This window comes from Equus asinus, chromosome 13, assembly GCF_041296235.1.
Source record: "Equus asinus isolate D_3611 breed Donkey chromosome 13, EquAss-T2T_v2, whole genome shotgun sequence".
Lineage (NCBI taxonomy): Eukaryota > Metazoa > Chordata > Mammalia > Perissodactyla > Equidae > Equus > Equus asinus.
Window position 1 is genome coordinate 12,593,291 of NC_091802.1, and position 20,051 is coordinate 12,613,341.

At 49.8% G+C, this 20,051-nt stretch overlaps 1 protein-coding gene across 26 annotated transcripts in view; it reads left to right on the forward strand.

The window, feature by feature from the left end:
* The first annotated feature begins 2,013 nt into the window (after positions 1–2,013).
* The window catches only part of MINK1 (misshapen like kinase 1), a 50,403-nt gene continuing 32,365 nt past the window's right edge, over positions 2,014–20,051 (forward strand). For all 26 annotated transcript variants that reach the window (XM_044744810.2, XM_044744811.2, XM_044744812.2 and 23 more), the window contains exon 1: positions 2,014–2,367. In XM_044744810.2, coding sequence (XP_044600745.1) covers positions 2,311–2,367 — 57 coding nt within the window. In that variant the 5' untranslated portion in view covers positions 2,014–2,310. The remainder of the gene's footprint in view (positions 2,368–20,051) is intronic.

Genomic DNA, 20,051 nt, shown 5'->3' on the forward strand with positions numbered 1-20,051 from the left:
CTACTATCCCACAGTCTTGACGTTGAATTACTATATATCACAGTGCCTACCCAAACAACAGGGGCCTTCACTCACTTAAATGTTACTGAACCTCTCGTGGGTTCCAGGCCTTGTGTTGAACAAGACTGACAGAATTCCCGCCATTAAGGAGATTCAACAGATATTTACAATTCAAGTGTTAAATGTTACCATGGGTTTAAGCCATGCTGCTAAAGTGGAAGAGCCAAACTCAGTCTTAGTGGGTCAAGGTAGGCTTCATGGAGGAGATGATTTAGACACGTAGTACAAAGCAAAGGGCAGTGAGAGTGGGCATGGTCAGAATATTCCAGGGAGAAGAAACAGCAAGTGCATGGCTGGAGGAGGACCAGTTGAGTTCTGGGAGCTGTGAGTAGAGGATTTCAGTATGGCTAGAACATGTGAGGTGGAATGGTGGAGTGTTGAAAAAGAAGGCAGGAAAAGCAGGCAGAATCCTGAAGGATCTTTCATGCTACACTTTAGACTCTACTTGGGGAGGGGCCAGCCCAGTGGCCAAGTGGTTAAGTTCGCACCCTCCACTTTGGTGGCCCAGAGTTACACTAGCTTCGGGTCCTGGGCACGGACCTAGCACCTCAAATCAACCCATGCTGAGGCGGCGTCCCATGCCACAGCTAGAAGGACCCGCAACTAAAATATACAACTATGTACTGGGGGGGCTTTGAGGAGAAGAAGGAAAAATAAAATCTTAAAAAAAAAAAAAAAAAAGACAGTGGGGAGCCAGCGAAGGGTCTTAGTTTGAGAGTGACATCAGATTTGAGTTTTAGAAAAATCACTCTGGGTATGGAGAGTTGACTTAAGCGGGTCAGGCAGGAAGACCAAGTAGGAGGCTGATAAGAGTAATGGAGGTGAGTGGGGATGGTGGCTTCGACAAGGACAATGGCAAGATAAATAGGACGGGAGGGAAGCAAAACTTTTTCACATGTGCATGTGCATGTGAATGTACTGAGGAGAAGGATCCAGACTTTCGATTCCAACTCTCCTAAGTGATGTTTGTATTAAGGCTGGTGGTGGGGTCTTTTGGAGATAGTATTGTTGCTGGAAGTGATCTTAGGGATCAAGCAACCTTCTCCCTCAACTTTACAGTGAAAGAAAAGCCCAGAGGAGCAAAGCAACTTGCTCAAGGTCACACAGCGTGTCAGTGGTAGAACATGACTCCTTTTTCTTTACATAGCATTACCCAGCCTCTAGTGAGGCTAATGGCTGCGGGTGCTGTGCCAACACGGCTAGACCTAAGGTGACCCAAGCAAGATTTGAAGGGATTGGACATAGATTTCTTCTCTTCCCCTCCGCCTCTCCCTGCCACCCCTTTCCCCACGCGCGGCTCCAGGGATCAGTCAATGAATAATTGTTGAAACAGTTCCTTTGTGCAGAACAAGAGGTGCAGAGATAAAGCCCTGCGGTAGGATTCCCTATCCTGAGATCTGAGATTCGCCTCCCCAACACCCCTGACTCCAGCCAGGGAAGGGGGTAAAGGGCATCCCCGAGGCAGCCAGTCCCCGGTCTCCACTCCCCAAGTGGTTTCTACAGCCACGTTCTCACGGAGAGGCCCCTCCCTCAGCGGCTCCACTGTTGCCATGGCAACTAGGTGGGTGGACAGCCCATCCTATCTAGAGGCCACCCAGCCCTCGCGTGGGGAGTTACCATAACAACCCCCCAAGTAACAGAGGGGGTTGGGTCCCGCCCCCCTTCCCCCGCAAATAGAGAGGTGGGTGGCTTGATTGGCAGCTGGGCACAGGAAAGAGGAGGGAAAGGGAAGGAAAGGTGTCAAAGGAGAGCTAAGAAGGAAATGGGGGAAAGAAAGGGCAAAAAATAGGCGAAGATAAGGAAGCGCGTGTGCGCATGCGCGCCAGCTGGTGGGCGCGCTCCGCGGCCGCCTCGGCCGCCGCCCACTTCTTTCACGCCAGGCTCGCGCAGTCGCTCAGTCCTCGCGCGCGCCTTTCGCTCTCTCTCTTGCGCCTGCGCGCAGGTGTCGACGCCGAGGGGGAGGGGGAACCCGGCGCGCTCGCGTCACGTTCCCTTTACCACCCTCCCGGTGCACGGCCACTCCGCGCCTGCGCAGGAGAGTCGGGAGCTCGGGTGGCAAGCTCCCGGGCGAGAGCGCCTGTCAGTCGCTGGGTCGGTCCTCCCGCCGGCCCTCCCCCTCCCCGTTCTCCGGGGGAGGCACGGTGGAGTCCGCCTCCGGGATCCCCCGATGGGGGAGAAGCGGCGACGGCGGCAGCGGAATAACCGAGCCGGAGCGTGAGCGGCCCCGGGGCCCCGTTCCCCGCGGAGGCCATGGGCGACCCAGCCCCCGCCCGCAGCCTGGACGACATCGACCTGTCCGCCCTGCGGGTGAGCGCGCCGCCCCCCAGCCTCGCCCTGGTTCCAGGCCCCGCCGCAGAGGAGCGGGGTGGCTGCACACCTCACGTGCTCCCTGGTCGCCCCCTCCGCCAGACCCGTCCCCCTCGGCCACCCCCGCCCCTTTCCCGGGCGCCCGCCGCTGCTGGGCCCCCGCCCCTGCTCCCCCTCTCTCCACTCGCTGCAGATTCTGGGAGCCCGTTCGGTCCCCACCCTGTGGTGCCCCGCCCCCACGCTTCCTAGCCACCTCTACCTTTACTGAGATTCCGGACCCCCTTCCTCCAAGGTGTTTGAGGATCACTCCTGGTTCCCCTAAACTTAGGCCCCCATCACCTGCAGAATCTTTGTTGTGGTGCCCTCCCTGGCCCCATACCTCCTCTTGGGCCTTTCCACCATTGCCCTTAGTTATATCTTCTTCCTCCCCCTCCTCTTTCTCGGTTCCTCGAATTTTGACTTTGCAACTGTCTTGACAGCCTCCCCCTCGTCACCCTTTTTCCTCCTCGCCCACCCTTGAATTGCATCTCTTCTCTGGTCGGAATTTCAGCCTCCTCTCTCCACTCCACACCTCCTGCCGTCGCCCCTCATCCCCATGTTCGACTCTCCTCATCCCTTCTCTCTTGTTTCAAGTGCAGCAGTCCAGAACCAGGCATTTCCGGTCTCAGGGTCCCTGAATATTGCATTACCAACTCTGCAGCGGTGTGGGGCTGGGAGGAAAGACAAGTGCACTGGGGAGGAGGGGAAGCATGGATTCTCTTCGGAAACTAGCCTGGGAAGAGGATGTTTATATGTATGCACACACACAAAACACACGCTGCATGTGGTCCCTCAGGAGGTGAGGGAGAGCAGTGGGTATGTTGTATGTTTGCTGGAGGGAGGGCGAGGTAATGGAGATCTCTCAAGGGAGGGGCTAATTAGAAAAGGAATAAAAGGAAACAATCGCAGCAGGAATTTCTTCGAAATACCTTTTCTATTGTCCCTCCTGGGGCACTTGCACACACTCATTTGGGAGCTTTCAGCAGCATTTATGTGTTTTTCTTCAGCAAGGAGCTCTGGCTGAAGGGGCAACTTAGAGATTTCAAGGTGAACACTCCAGACTGTCACCCAGGTGGTGTTTTTGTCCTGTGTCCTTCGGGCTTTCTCAACAGGTCAAGGTGTGGGGAGAGCAGGATTTCCCATCTCTGGGTTGGAGGCCCCAGTTTAAATTGTCTTCTGGCTTTTGAGTTAGCCAAGGAACATGGCCAGTAGCCGGAAAGGCGGTCAGCCACACTGGTGCCCTGGATATGACTGGAGGGGAATTGAAGAGAGCAGAGTCATGTCGTTAATTGGGTTTCTTTAGGTGACACAGTTTTTCTTGCCATTCAGGTCATAATTTGTTTGGTGCAGTGTTGGACTAGGAGACCTGACTTGCTGGAGATAAGGTGATAAGTTGCTGAAGAGGGAGACTGAGCATTGAATTTCTGTGTGTGTGTGTGTGTGTGTGTGTGTGTGTGTGTGTTGGTGGGGAGAGGGTCTGAAGGCTTTGGGAAAAAGATTCTAAAGGTCGGTGTGAACTACATTTCTCAAGTTAAGCCAGGTGGATATAAGATGGAAATCCAGGCTCCCCTTAATGTGCTCCTCTCTGGCATGAACCCCATCTTCCCTGACCACCTTGGTTGTTGATTAACTCTGGCTACAGGTTCCTGTGGCTGTGGTGACTGACATACAATAAAAAACGGGTTGGTCCAAATCCTGACCTTTGATTTAAGCCTTGTGGGACTCTGCTTGGGTTTTCTTTCCCTTTAGCCTCTTCTGGTAATTCGGCCTGGAACCTCAACCTGGGATTTCCAGCAATTCTGCAAACACCCTCTGACCTTGGATGTGGTATTTCCCTTCTGGACTGATCTGCTTGAAGCAGTGTGAGCCTTCTTCCTCAAGCCTCCTGCCTTATTCTCCTCTCCCTCCCTCAAGAGAGCTGGGTGACCTGCTCCCTGTCTTCCATCTTTCCTGCCTCATGCTTCTTAAGAAAGCATTCCTCTTCCCCCACTATCACCCCAGTCCTCCAGAGCTTGAGGGAGAGCTGTGCTTTCTTGAAATGGGGCTAGAGAGGGCTGCTTTCTCCTTGCCTCTGACCTCTTCTCAGTGCCTGTCCCCTTCGCTCCACTCAGAGAGCTACTGGGGCACTGTGGAGCAGCTAGCCCAGTCATCCCTTGTTATGTTCCTGTCTGTTTTCCAGTAAGAAACCGTAACCTGGAGAATTAGCAACAAGGCATGTTTCCCTTTACTTCACCGACTTGTGTTGGAGGTCTGGGGGGAGGGGAGAGGAACGTAGTCAGCATTTATCGGCTGGCCTTGAAGAGCCCAAGTTGTCTTTCTCCTCTTGTTTCAAGGTAAGGCTTGGTTTCCAGCTGCTGATGAGAGTAATAGTCTGATATTAGGGAAGATTGAATTGCACTCATCTCTTAGCTATGTGTGGGGAGGGCAGGTGGCCCTGCCACTTTGTGACCACAGGCACACTTGACCTCTTTGAGGTTCCATCTCTTCATCAGCACGGTAGCATGGGATTGTATTCCTGAGTTCAAGTCCGGCTTCCTCACTTACTGTGCAGCCTTGGCCTTGCTCTCTCTTCTTTTATTTTTTTAAAGGTTTTATTTTTTCCTCTTTTTCCCCAAAGGCCCGTGGTACATAGTTGTGTATTTTTAGTTGTGGGTCCTTCTAGTTGTGGCATTTGGGATGCCACCTCAGCATGGCTTGATGAGCGGTGCCGTGTCCGTGCCCACGATCTGAACCAGTGAAACCCTGGGCCGCCGAAATGGAGCATGCAAACTTAACCACTCAGCCCCTGGGCCGGCCCCCTTGCTCTCTCTTCTTGCCCTACTCGCTGGAGATTCTGCAAAGGGCCTTACTTCTCTAAGGCTCCGTTTTCTTTTTTTTTTTTTTTTTTAAGATTTTATTTTATTTATTTATTTATTTTTCCTTTCTCTCCCCAAAGCTCCCTGGTACATAGTTGTATATTCTTTGTTGTGGGTCCTTCTAGTTGTGGCGTGTGGGACGCTGCCTCAGTGTGGTTTGATGAGCAGTGCCATGTCCGCGCCCAGGATTCGAACCAATGAAACACTGGGCCGCCTGCAGCGGAGTGTGCGAACTTAACCACTTGGCCACGGGGTCAGCCCCTCCGTTTTCTCATCTATATCAGAGAGGATGGTAATAGTACTGAACTGAGACTTGCTAAGGATTAAATGAAATATTGCATGTCCAGTACTTAGTCCAGGTCCTAGCACACAGTGACCATATATGCTAGCCCTTATTGTCATTAATTGTTATCAAATGGCAATCAGAGAAGCCTTCCAGGACAACTGTATCTAAAATAGCATTCCCTCCCTTTATTTTTATTTATTTATTTATTTATTTTAAAAATTTGATTGAAGGAGATTAGCCCTGAGCTAACATCTGCCACCAGTCCTCTTTTTGCTGAGAAAGATTGGCCCTGAGCTAACATCTGTGCCCATCTTCCTCTATTTTGTATGTGGGACGCCTGCCTCAGCATGGCTGAATGAGCGGTACATAGGTCCACGCCTGGGATCCAAACCGGTGAACCCCAGGCTGCCGAAGCAGAGCATGTGAACTTAACTCCTGCGCCACCAGGCTGCCTCCTTTCCCTTTATTTTATTTATTTATTTATTTATTTTTAAGAAAGATTAGCCCTCAGCTATCTACCGCCAATCCTCCTCTTTTTTCTGAGGAAGACTGGCCCTGAGCTAACATCCGTGCCCATCTTCCTCTACTTTATACGTGGGACGCCTACCACAGCATGGCTTTTGCCAAGTGGTGCCATGTCCGCACCCAGGATCCGAACCGGTGAGCCCCGGGCCGCCGAGAAGTGGAACGTGCGAACTTAACCGCTGCACCACCGGGTCAGCCCCTCCCTTTATTTTTATATAAAATTTTATATAGCGTTCCTTTAGTCTGCTTTTTCTTCATATTGTTTATTACCAGCTGACATGTAGATTTATTTTTATCAACTTCGACTAAGATGTAAGTTGAGTGAAAACTAGAATTTTGGCTATTTTGTTCCTTTTTGCATCCCCAGTGCCTACAACAGTGTTTTTCACATAGTGGGGTCTCAAATGTTTGTGGAATAAATGGTTGTTATAACAAGTGAAAGCTCTTAGCATAATGCTTGCTTAGAGAAAGCATTCAATTAATGTCACTTTTGTTAGGCTTCCTCTTGCCCCTCTTTTATATACACACAATTAAGAGTATGTCTTTTCTCAGTTGTTTTTGGAATCAGACCTTGTTTGGTGGTAAACACAGTTCTGGAACCCTCCATCTGAGCAATGCCCTTGAAGTAAAGTTACGATCATCCAAGAGAAAATTTGGGCCTTTTGTTTCAAACTTTCTCTGTGTCCAAGCTTGGTTACAGTCCAGAAGAATCTTCTGACTTAGGACTCTTGGCTTCTCCTAAAGGATAAGTGTCAGTGGAGATGGACGGGACAAGGAGGGAGCATACCCCAAGCTGACCTCTTTCCTCTTGTGTTACTCCCTTTGATTGACCCACTTCATAAATCACACAGCTTCTCTTTACTGTCTGGCCATCTGGAAGTTTTAGACTGCAGTGTCCTTGAAACTATGGAGCTGTGCTCCCTATTGCTGTATTGAAATAAAACCACGGATCGTAGTCAAGAGGGACTTGTTGCCTGGTAGAAGTGCTAACAGGGATGTTCTTTTTCGAATGATTTTGTGTTGTTGTGTCTGTTCTTTGGAGAAGTCTCTTCCCTTTCCTTCTCTCTTCACAAGGCTGTGGAGCCAGCACCACTGGGAAAGCTGGCAGTTCTGGGCTGCATTTCTAGGCTGCTGAGCAACGTGGGACTGCTACTGTGTTCTGATGTGCTAGCTGTCCAAATGTTGACGACAGATGCCTCAGGCAGGGGAACTGGAAGACTGACCTCCTGCAGCAGAAGTAATGGCATTTTTTCCTAGAGGACTGCAAATGGGTGGGGCTGTTTCGGTGGCTAGTGGCTTTTGGAGTGAAGTGAAATGCTGCTTTGGCAAAACGATGGAAGGAAGATTGCAGAGAACTTTGCTGAAACTAGGTGTTCAGCCATTCCCCAAATGAGGGAAGAGACACCACACTCATTATGCTGTGGGTTAGGACAGGTTGCCACAGCCCTTAGTGATACATGGAGGGGAGGGTCTTTGGAAAAGTGAAGGTTTGACAGTTAAGATAACAGTAAGAGGGTCAGCAGGGGAGCCAGCTGCTTCACCCACTCGTGCTTGCCCGAAGAACTCAGTTAGCACCGTGCTGCATAGAATCCTAATTTCAGACCTGGCCTCCGTTCCTTTCATCTTTGAACTATGTGCCTAAGGGTAGCTCACAGTTTGGATATGTAGTGTCCTTGCTTGTCATCTTGGGGACAAGATGGCAGGAAGTGTGCAGTCGCTCTTTACAAGCTTGCACTCTGGCATAGGTCTATAAATAAGAAATGCAGTAACCTCTCAACCCAGAAACATAAAACAGTTCTGGGTCTGGAGAGCATCTCCAGAAGTAATCTGAGAGTCTGCCTAACTGATCTTTCTGTCTCCAGACAACACTGTACAAAAGAAAGTTGTCACTAATGTTCTTTCCTGCATCAGTCAGTCACCAAGCATTGTCAGTCTACTGTATCAAGAATCAGGTTCTAGATACTATGGGAAGAATGTAATATTGTGCTCAGTACTATACTAAGCTATTTAATCAGAGCTCTGGGAGCATCCATGTAAGAAATGCCTTTTAGGCTCAGGCTCCCCTTTTCTTAACTGTCATTGCTTTCCTCAATATCTTAGAACCCTCAAGGTCGGGAGGTTTTTGTTAAATCTGATTGCTGTGAATTTTCTGTTGTCCTGTGGTCAGTCATCTTGAATTCTGGTATCCACTCTTTTCCCCTCCACCAATACTCTGTTTACGCCCCCATCTCCCTCAGTCTTTTCTTTCCCAGGTTGAAGAAATAGTACAAAAAATAATCAGGTTAATGAGTCAACTCTCAAAGCCTTTCTTGAATGCCCACAGAATACAGGATGATATAAAAACAGTACTTGGTAGAAGACTTGGACCCTGTCTCCAGCCCACATTCATCCTCTCCTCTCTCCTGTTCTTCCTGCCGTTCTCCTCCCAACCAACCAGTCATCGACGTGAGTCTAGGATTCTCCCATCTACAGGAAGCTCCTTCAGAGGGTAACTGAAAGGGTACTTGAGGCTTTTTGTTCTTTATAAGGGTAGGGAATGGCAGGGGGAGGAGACAAGAAAGAGGGGTAGAATTGTCGTGACCCAAGGAGCCCCTGGAGATTTTGTCCAGTGACCAGGCAGCCTGAGGATGTCCTAGCTAACTAGAGTTCTATTTGAAGAAAGAAGAAGGATTTCGTGTTCTGTTTGAGTAGAGATCTAGAACTTGGCACAGAGGACACACGGATGAACAAAGCAGATGTGGTTTTCCTACAGTGTAGTAGTAGGCAGAGGCATTAATAAAATAATCATATATGTATAATTACATATATATAAAGTTGCAAACCATGATAAGGACTTTAGCAGAAGACTTTAGCATGCCAGGAGAGCATATAACAAGAATTGTTTTTACTTTTTACAAGACAAAAAAAAATTTGGTTAGTTGATTGAGAGAGGAATAAATCACGTATCAGAAAACCAAGCTGGCGTTGTTGCAGAAAGAGTAGATAGAGGTGAGCCAGCCGGTGGAGTTTCGTGATGACCAGAATTGGGAGACCCTGGAATGGGGCCCTTCTTACGGCAGAGCATTTGATCAACACCCAGCGGTCTTGGGGCCTGAGGGTGGGTTGGAAACTCCAGGCTTAATTTCCAAAAGGATTTCTTCTGAGCCTTCCTATGGGAGGGGAAAAATATTTTTGTTTGTTTCTTTGTTTCAGAGGGTAAAGGTATATGTATTTGGAAAGGACATGTGACTTGTGTGATCTTCCTTTTTATTGGGGGGAGGGTGTCTGGTCTGTATGGGCTCACATGTGGCTCTGCAGAGGGTGGGAGTGTGCTTGTTGACCAGAGCAGGTGAGGGAGAAGGGTGTCTCACTAGATGTTTTGGTTTTTAAATAAAAATTGTATATATTTCAGGTGTACAATATGATGTTTTGATATTCATCTACATAGTGAAGTGATTAGTACAGTCAAGCTAATTAACATACCCACCTCCTCGCACAGTTACCTGGGGGGGGTGTGTGACTAAATGTTCTTAGCCTGAGTGGTGGCTGGGGTTGGAAGGTAGCAGAATCTCACAGAGATAAGCACAGGGAGGCCCAGCCTTGGGCGTGGGTCCTGTGGTCTGAGGGAAGTGGGCTTCTTCCCCCACCTTAGAGAGGTACTGTGCATACATAGATGAGACGCTCAGTTTACATAGTGCATACATAAAGGTTGAGTGGGGTGTGTAGGGGGAGTATTACTGATTTTGCGTGTTTGAAGTGACATAGGGTTGGGGAAGCCACAGTGTTGGGCTTCTTGAAGGAGCCAGACTCCAGGAGCAGCTTAAATGTCAGGCTGGTGGCCGAGGAGGAGATGGTGGGATGGGCTGTGAGAAGTGTTTGGTGGCACAGCCTGCGAGAGGAGCCTTCGAGACGAATGGAGGAAGTGGAGATTCTGCCTGAGAAAAAGGGTGGTGGGTGGTAAGGGAGGAGGCAGTTAGGACCTCAGACTCATCTGGGAAGTGCATGTCCCCACAGCAGGAGCATCTTACAGGGCCAAGGTGACAGGTAAAGTGGAGAGTTTCTGTAATCACAGCGGGAACCCCCACCCTTTAGGGTCTGTGCCTGAGTCAGTGCAGGTGGCGGTCACTGCACCCCTGCCTTTACGATGAGACAGCCTCCTTAAAGCAGGCCTCACACTGGCCGGTCTTCTGAGGGAGAATGGGAAATTTCTCACACCCTCTTCCACCAGGAACCATTGGAGGATAGGATCTGAAGGGCTTGGATTGCTGATTGGCTCCTGGAACCACAGGTTTGGAGGAGTTTTGTGGGGTTTTTTTTGTTTTTTGGGGGGGAAGATTAGCCCTGAGCTAACATCTGCCGCCAGTCCTCCTCTTTTTGCTGAGGAAGACTGGCCCTGAGCTAACATCCGTGCCCATCTTCCTCTACTTTATATGTGGGATGCCTACCACAGCATGGCTTTTGCCAAGTGGTGCCATGTCCACACCTGGCATCCGAACTGGCGAACCCCGGGCCGCCGAAGCAGAACGTGCGCACTTAACCACTGCGCCACCGGGCTGGCCCCATGGAGGAGTTTTCTGTGAACGGTGGTCCTTGGGGGGACAGATTGAGGACCAGTAGGGCTGAGTGAAGAAAATTCCACCTCCTTCAAGCCATCACAACTTCTGCTTTTTCCGTGAAGCCTCCTCTGGCTGTGCCAGCCCTCACTGGTCACATTCCCCACCACCTCCCGGATCCTACAATTTAGCATTTAATTATGTATTGCCTCGTGTTGAATACTGTTTTATGGTCTTGTTTTTCCTATCACCTCCTTACATGTAGGGATCATGATCCATATTTCCTGTTTATCCCTCACAGTGCCTACAAAAACAGCACATAGTAGGAGTTCAGGGATTGTTCGCTTGGTAAGAGCCATGGATCTAAGTATTCCTGTGACTTGTCCTTTCCCACTAGATTCAACCCATAAGCAGCAAAGCGTGCCTTGTGTGTGCTGGGCACCGTGCAACACAAAATGATACAGGTTCTTACTCGGTAGTTCTCAACTAGAGTGGCCCTGCCTCCAGGAGGTGTTTGGAAATGCTGGGGAGGGAGCTTCAATTGTCGCTATGTTTGGGGAGCACCAACAGCATTTAGTATGTGGGGATGAGGGATGTTAACCAGCCTGTGATGTCTGGGTATTACATTGAAGAATTATTTTTCCACCCAAATTGCCGGTAGTGCCTCTTGTGAGCTCGTTATGGACCTGGGAAAGGTCAGGTGAAGCACTAGACAGGTTTCTTCCGTGAAGTCGGAAGAGCTCCTAAGTCTGCTTCTTTCTGCATGGAGAGAGGACTGTAGGCTCTGAGTTACTTTTGTGCATTGCACACAACCTTCTGAGAGCTTTTATTTGCCTGCCAGCACACCTCAGAAGGTGAAATGAGCAGGCTGGAAGCCAGACTGTAAGGAGGAAGATTTTCATGTTCTCTCTTCACCACCCGCCCACTCTTTCTTTCAAGGCACATTTGTGAGAAAGGGGCTGAAGCATGTAGTCCTTGGTCTTTCATTCTAAGTGGTCAGAAAAGAATCTTCAAGACAACAGTCAGACAGGGGCGCCCCAAAGCCTAAGCAGCATGAGGCAGAGATACTGTGTCTGAGAGAGGAGGCCAGCACCTTCGTCACTTCTCTCGGGTCTTTTCATCTGACAGTTGTCTCCTTGAAGACAGAAGTGTGGCCAGTGAGTGTCGTCACTCAGATTGCAGGGGAGTAACCAGAGGGTGGGAGGCAACTTGCCTCGTATATCCTTTAGAAAAACAGAGCTGTGGGGTGGGTGAGTGGCTGGGAGCAGAGCAGCTGACAGGGACAAGCTGATGGAGCTGTCCATCCACTTCAGACGACTCAAGAGAGGTGAACTTGCTGGGCTCTTGGTCTTGTCCAGCTAAGGTTTGGAGAAGCAGGAGAAAGTTCCTCCAACGTTGACCAGGTCATTCTTCACCCTGGAAACTGCCCTAGACCCACATATCACAGCAGGGCTGAGGGGACAGGCAGCATGTGGCTCAGAAGTTGGTCGGTTCCTTTATCCCTTTAGACCTCTAGTAAGCCCTTCTTTTTCTCCCTTTGGAACAAAGACTGTTCTGATGCAAGTCATTTATATTTTAATGTGGATTCGTTTCAGAAGGGGTTTTGGGGTTGGAATAAGAATAATGATGAACGCTTACGATGCAGTAGGTCCTCTCCTTATGTAATCTCCTTACCCTCACAGTAACCCTTTGAGGTGGATGATATTCCTCATTTTCATGAAGAAACCAAGGCTTATAGAACTGGGAAGTTGAGTGACTTGCCTAAGGTTGGACAGCCAGTACGTGGCAGCGCGCAGATTCAGACTCAGGTCTGACTCCCAGCCGGACACCTGTGCCATCAGAGGCTGCTCCCCAGTGGCGTGGTGTGTGTGTGGGTGCGTGCTGAGGGGAGGGCCGTGTGCAGCTGACATTCTAGTTGGTGTGCTTTGAGCAATATTGTTTGCTTCTCACTTTAATTGTAAATTTGTGACCTGTGGCAAACAGGCTTTGTGGGCTTAGGGATATCGCCCCCTCTGTGATGTTTCTGCAGTCAAGTATTTGGTGACTTTTGGAATATGGCCTGTTTCGTGGCTTGGAGACAGCCTGTGTGAGAAATGGTTACTGCCCTCCAGGAGCACACGGTCTCCATCTGTGTCTTGGTGGACACAGGTTTTATTCGTATATCTGGGATAGTTTTTGAGAGGAGGGAGTAAGTGGCTTGAGCCTGAGCCTTTGGGAACTGCTGGTGGCTTGGCATTGGTGGGTGCGTGCTGGGAACACAAAGCTCCGTGGGGCCTGTGCTCAGAAGCGAGAGGTTTCTGGATGTTGGGCTGCTGGGTAGAGCGCTGTGATGACAGGAGGGGAAAGACATGCAAAAGAAGTCAGAAGATTTAGTCTGGAGGAAAGAGAGTTGAATGATTCAGAAGGCCTGTTCTTCAGAGGGAGGAGAAGAGGGCTGTCTCACTCCCCCCACTCTTAATAAAAAATTTAGTTAAATATGCATAATGTAAAATTTACCATTTTAACTGTTTTTAAGTGTATAGTTCAGTGGCATTAAGTACATTCACATTCTTGTGTACCCATCATCACCATTTATCTCCAAAACTTTGTTGTCGTCCCGAACTGAAACTCTGTACCCCCTGAACACGAACTCTCCCTCCCCCCTTGTCCCCAGCCCCTGGCAGCCACCATCCTGCGTCTCCTCCCTTTTTGTGTGTGCAGAGTTGAACAGAGGGCATGACAGAGCAGATGCTTAATATTTGTCAAGTCAGGTGAGGTGACCTGTCTCAGAAGTCCATGCGTCATCAGCCAACCCAGAACATTCCCCGCCCTCCTGGCTCCACTACCAGGCCGTAGGCCTCTGAGAAGGATTTTAAATGAAATGGCTGCACGGAATCACAAGAGGATTAGGTAGTAGAAAGAGAAGTTAAGGCTTTCTCCGCTGTGTTCAGCTCCTTTTGCCGTCTCCCACCTATGACTTGCTTTCTGGTTCTGTCGTTGTGCTTCTGTTCAACATCTTGCTTGTTCTCAGCTCTTCTCATCCTGGGGGTCTGGTGGGTAGGTGCTCAAGGAGGTTGGAAAGAAGGTCATTTAGGGGATGAAGGTCATAAAATGTAACAGCATTTCTGTATCTGTGTGTGAGAGAGTACACGTATTAACAGGGAGTCTCCCTGGAGGTGAAAGAAAACCACCCTGAGATGAGTACCCGGGACCTGGGACAGTGTCTTCCTATGTCCTGAAGGGCGGCCCGTGCTGCATCTCTGGCTGGAGGCTTTGTTCAATAAACATGTATTCCTGTATCGTTGGGAACTGTTCTAGGTGCCGAAAGCTCGTGCGTGGGTGACGTCAAGTAAAGGCAGGGCAGTATGAACTCAGATGCTTCTCTCCTCTGGGATGGTGGGCCCCAGAAAAGGCCTAAATTCTTATGGGAGGAGGGGATGGTTAGCTGCTAAAGATGTTTTGGTGAAACTTTGGGCAGCCTTTGAGGCCCCTTCGATATCACCCTCCTAGGCCTCCAGGCCTGCACAGTTTGGCTCCAGGTCAAACTGTAACCCTCTGTGATGTCCACACCCCTGGACAGACCCAAAGTGTGACCTAGAATTGAGTTGGATTTCTCAGAATAGAGGTGACCAATTCGATGACCTGCCCAGCCTCCTCACTTTTGTTTGTCCACGCCATTTACAGTTTTTTCACTGACTTTCATGGGGAAAGAAGGAAAAAGGAAGGAGTGACAGGCTTGGCACTCAAGTCGTGTAGGAAGAGAGGAGGGCAGGAGAGCCCCATGCCTGAGGGACGCCTGTCCTGCAGGTCAAATCCAGGCCGCAGAGGCCTCTAGCCGGTAGGTTGGGGTTGGCAACTTAGGGTCACCGTTCAGAGCTGTGTCCCTAGGTCACCAGTGCTTGTGTTCAATTGCCAGGACTGAGGGAAAGCTTAAGGACTCAGTCTTTTTCTCTGTCTTCCGTGCACAACCTTAGAAGAGGTTACTGGTATTTAGCATTCTCTGCCAGGGCCTGCCCAATACTAAGGGCCCTTCTCACTGCAGACCCTGTCACTGCAGTCTGAGGGCTACTTTTTTCTTCACTTGAGCTGTTTATGAACTGGGCTTGGTTGTTTTCCTTGGACTGAGCCTATTTTCCTCAACCCTGGTGCTCCAAGTTTGAATGGAGAAATGTTCCACTCACTCACTCCTAGAAACACTGCCCGCCTTAGGTGTTATCCTGTAGTCTATCACTATGCACTGCCTGGATGTGGGTGTCATCACCATCACTAAGAGAAATATTAAACACAGTATGCCTGTGTTTAAAGCAGAGCGTCCACAGGCCCATCTTACATTTTTAGAGGTGCCAGCAGTAGATCAGGGTCTCAGAGCTTGTTAGATCTGACTTCCGAGACGTACTCGTGTGCTTTACCACTCTGCTGTGTTACCCGTCTCCACCAGAAACGAAGGTCTCTTGTGTTTGGTCAGCCTGGGGTCCAAGGTGCATTCTGTGCAGATGAGGTGTGTTTCACAAAGCAGTGATTAATGCCCCTGCTCCTGCCTGGATGCCCTGCCCTGGCCTCAGAACCTCCCCTGATGGGGTAAAATTGGCTTCCCCAGAGAGCTCCCAGTTGGAGCCGTGCTGACTGACACTGGGGCTGGTGAAGCGTAGGCAACATGATACATGGAGTGAGTGTGGCGTTAGGAGCTGGGAGACCTGGTTCTAGTTTCAGTTCCATCTCCAGTTTATAGGATGAGTGTCGTCTCTCTGGGACAGGACTTGGTTTCCTCGCTGGCATAATGAGGGGTGAGAGCAGTGGCTCTTAATCAGAGGCGCAGTCACCTGGGAAGCCTTTTTAACTTACGTATACCCAGACCCAGGCCCAGAGGTGATTCAGGCAATCCAGGCTAGGGCCCTGGTATGTGTGTTCCCAGTGATCTGATGCAGATTTCCTCTGAGAACTGCTGGACTAGATGATCCCTAGGGTCCCTCTCACCCAGGAGTCCCCTCCTCCCTTCTTTCTTCTCTTCCTAAAAATCTTTGAGTGCCTACCATGTGGTGTGCTCTATTCTTAACACCGACTTAAACGTATGAACCAATCAGATGTGTGATTTGCAATGTACTATATATGTAAGGAAAGGTGCACTTATGGGGTGACTGTGCGTGAAGCTGGGCAAAAGAAGAGTTGAGAGAAACAGTATTGGGAAGGGGGTTGGCCGGGGGGAGAGGGTTGAGGGTGGGGAGGGGTAACTGATGATGATGTCTCTGAGCTGGTCTGGGAAACACCAGCACCTACTGTGTAGAGATCTTGGGGGCGGGGGTGCGGTGGGAGGCGCTGGCAATGTTAGGGTGGGCATGGGGCTGGGCATCTGGGAGGGACACAAAATAAAAGGAAGGTTCAGAAAAAGGTCTAAAGGACTGTTTGAAGCATGAACTTCAGCATCAGTGTGCTCTGGAGACTGCTTCCTGAGTCTCTGAATGAAATGGCTGCACGGAATCACAAGAGGATTAGGTAGCAGAAAGAGAAGTTAAGGGTTTCTCCGCTGTGTTCAGCTCCTTTTGCCGTCTCCCAGCTATGACTGAGGGGAAGAGCAGTCAGACCAGGTGGGGGTTGACCTGGGAAGAAGGGGGAGTTTTATTTGGGTTTTGAAGATGGGGAGGGACCTGGGATAGTGGGGCCTTCCCCATCATCGCTTAGCCTCAAAAGTGATGGCATTGGAAACAGACTTGAATTCAGATCTCAGTTCTGTCACTTACTGTGTGAACTTTGGTAAGGCCATGCCTCATTTTCGTCACTTATAAGAAAGAAGACCCACCTCATAGTGCGAGGGCTGAATGACAGTGGGGTAAAGTGCGTGGCCTGGGCACTGCTCAGTAGAGGTGGTAGCTGCCTGATTTCTCTTATGAAGGAAAGTGCCCAGAAAGGGTGTCTCCTGGGGTTCTGTTAACATTCCCTCTCCTCCCGACTTGCGTTGTTTTTGGAAAAGAGAAAACCACCCCGTCTACTGGGCTCCATCTTAATGGCTGTGGGTGGGTGAGTCAGAGCCCCCAGGTGTGGGCATGGAATTCCATGAGTCTGGCGCCCCTTCCCTGCCCTAGAGCCTTCTCCCATCCCTGGAAGTCTACCTTCACTGGAAGAAAGAGCAACTTCAAAATCTAGTATCTGAACTTGAAACTCCTGTTTGTCCTGCCCCCTGAGTCAGGAATTCCGGGCAGCAGCGTCCCTGCCTGCCCTTTTGTGTGAAGGCTCTGGGCCCAGAAACACTCAGACTGAGGGGGGAAACCTGCCTCGCCCTTGAGGACATTCTGATTGGGGTACATGGCTTTGTTTGGATGCGAGAGACAGGGCATTCGTACAAAAATGGGTAGAGAGCTTTACTGAAAGACCTGGATTCCCGGCTGGGCGGCTGGGGCTGCTGGGCTCCTCCTTGCCTGGAGACTGAAGATTCTTCCCGCCTCAGAGCATCTGGCCTTCCCCACCCCTTGACCTTTGCTTGGTTAATTCTTTCTTGTCCTTTTGGTCTCAGTTTAAATATCAGTTCCCCAGCAGGCCTGTCCTGGCCCCCCTCCTCATCATGACTTCCCTTTTATCTTTCTAATAGTGCTCCGAACTTTCCCTCCATAGTCTATCACAGTTGAATTCATGTAGTTGTTGTGTCATTATGTTTTCAACGTCTGCTTCCTATAAGCTCCACGAAGGAAGGGACCGTATCTGTTTTGTTCATTGCCACAGTCTAGTATGTGGCAGGCACTCGATGTTTGTTGAGTGAATGCGTGAACTGGTTCACTCGGCCCTAGAGTTGGCTTGAATGCAACCAAGGAAGATTTCTTAGGAAAAAGAGGAGAGATGGGCCTGGGGAAAAGTTGGGTGAGCATGTTTGCTCTGTCCTGCTGGTCAGGAAGTTCCTCCTCCTATCTCACCTACATCCTTTGGGCTGTAATTTATTCTGAGTTGGTCCTTGGTGGGGCCAGAGAATATATGGTCTCCGCCCTTTGGAGAATAATCCTAGTCTTCCTCTCTAAGTCTGTGATTCAGACAGTCCTTCCTTCCTTCCCCTCCCTGCTGGCCCCACCCTCCACCTGCTCTTCTCCCAACTGACTCAGCTTTGTGCCCTCTACCCTTCCTTCCAGGGTCTCTTTTCATAGTTCCCTTGTCTTTCGCGGTATTCTTTAATAAGATCTCTCTCATGCCTTCTGGTTGGTCTCCCATCTGGAACTAGAAGCAATACATGGGTAAGACAAGTCACAGGTTTTCTTGGTCCTGAAGCTTCTCCGGTCTCTTTCTTGGATTTGTGGACACCTGACTCCCCCAGGAGGAGGTTGGCAATGAGGTATAATGATTTGTTTGTGCTGCAATTGAAAACCAGCAGTGAGAAGCCTTATTATTACCCAGCCCCTGATTATTGTTGTCCTCCTCCGTGAGCTTGGTGTCTGCCAGCTGGAATGGGCTTGACATCCCCCTCTGTGCCTCCCTGCCTGCCTCCATGCTCTGCCTTTCTTGCTCTCCTAGAGCCTGCTTCCCGGGAACCACGCTCCTCCCTGCCCCTCTCAGCCCTGCCTCCAGGGCCAGAGTCTCTTTTTCTCCCTCCTTTTAATTCTACATACCTTGTTTCTTCTCTCCTGAGCTGCCGCTCTTCACTCTAAATCCCAGTAACACCAACAGTCTCACTAAGTCACCTTTTGACACAGTTTCTCCTGCTCTCTGGGAGGCAGCCTCTTCATAATGATTCTGTGCAAATTTATAACACTTAATGGATTTCAGAATGTGTTTGCCTCCGTGAACTCTTTTGAGATGGGATTGGGTAGATAAGGAAAAGAGGCTCTAGGAGGCTAAGTGATTTGCTGATTTGCCTCAATTACATGAACGATTCGGAACCAGTCCCTGGGCTTCTGATTCCTAGTGAAGTATGAACACTAACCATTCCCTGTCCTTCCATCTGACGACACTTCTGGCTTCCTTTCTGCCTCGGTTAAGAGACTCTGTCCCTGAGTTGTCCTCTTGCACTTTTGAACCTTCCTGTAAGTTGTCCAGAGGTGGGACCTTCTGCCCTTCTCACCTACCCCAGCCTCTGCCCACCTCTTTCTCCTCCTTTCCAAAATACTTGGCTCCTTTCTCCCCTGGGAAGCGTTCCCTTTATCTCTTCTTGCCCTGTTGCTTCCTGTCGTCTTTGGGTCCTTACTCATGTTCCTGTTTGGGTTTTGCCAACTATAGAGGAGTTCTCCTGCTTTAAGAAAGTCCACTTTCTAGTGATACATATTTACCAAGCATATAAATTATGGGGCGCTGATGCACATGGCAAAGAAGGATTCATTTTTAGTAGATGCTCTAGTACACTGCACTTTTTTTTTTCTTTTTTTGCTAAGGAAGATTCACCCTGAGCTAACATCTATGCCAGTCTTCCTCTGTTCTGTGTGTGGATCCCACCACAGCATGGCTGCTGAGGAGTGCTGTAGGTCCACACCCAGGAACCAAGTATGGGCTGCCAAAGCAGAGTGCACTTAACCACTAGGCCATGGGGCCGGCCCCTCTCCTGCATTGCTTTTGAGTGAATATTCATGGATTATTTTGGAGGAATGGAGATAAACCCAAAACTAGTGTTAGAAACCATTGTATTAAGGAGAGGGGAAGGTTTTTCTACATAATACCAACTTTCTTTTTATTTCTATATGAATTCATTCAACAGCCAGGTATTGAATGTGGCCCTGACCTCCAAGAACTCAGTCTAGCAGAGCAGACAGGCAATTAAAGAATCAATCACAAAAATGTACTTGGTGCCCTGAAAGGGGCAGCACAGAGTACTGTGGGAGCAGGATAGTCAGGAAAACTTCCCGGAGGAGGTGACGTTCACATTGAGGTCTGGAAGGATGGGCATGGGTCATCCAGGTAAAGAGGAGGGGAATGATCTGCTTGGAAGGGCGAGCAGCATGTGCAGAGACCCAGAGGTGAGAAAGGGCATGGCATATTAGAAGAGCTAAGAAAAGCCCAGTGGATTCCAAGGCTCCTGCCCCTCTGCCTCATTCTCACACTAGCAGGAAACACAATGACCCCGTTGGAGAGGTAAAGGAGGACGCCACCTCAGCTGCCTAGAAGACTGCAAGGTCTTCGGGCTCTGGACAGGGGCATGGCTGGCATGACCTCCAGCAGACTTCAGACCTGAGGCAGGGTTGTCCTCACAGGCCTGCACTTCTCTGCTTTCCCTTAGAAGGCTCTGGAGGCAGGCGGAACCTCAGAAGCAAGCTGTTTATCTTTTAGGGTTTTCGGTTTATTTTTACATTTCTGACTGTGATGGGTATTTATTTTTTCCTTTTCCCTTTCCCCACTTCTCCGGCTCAGCGTCAGAAAGGGACCATCTGTCCCCTGCCTTGCCTGTGGCCATTTTAGAACCAGCACAAGGCTGCTTGAATTCTGGTCCCCTCCTTGCCTTCTCTCCCTCCCCCACTGCCTGACTGTCTGTCCTCTGTACTCTCCCAGAAACCTCTCATCTAGCTC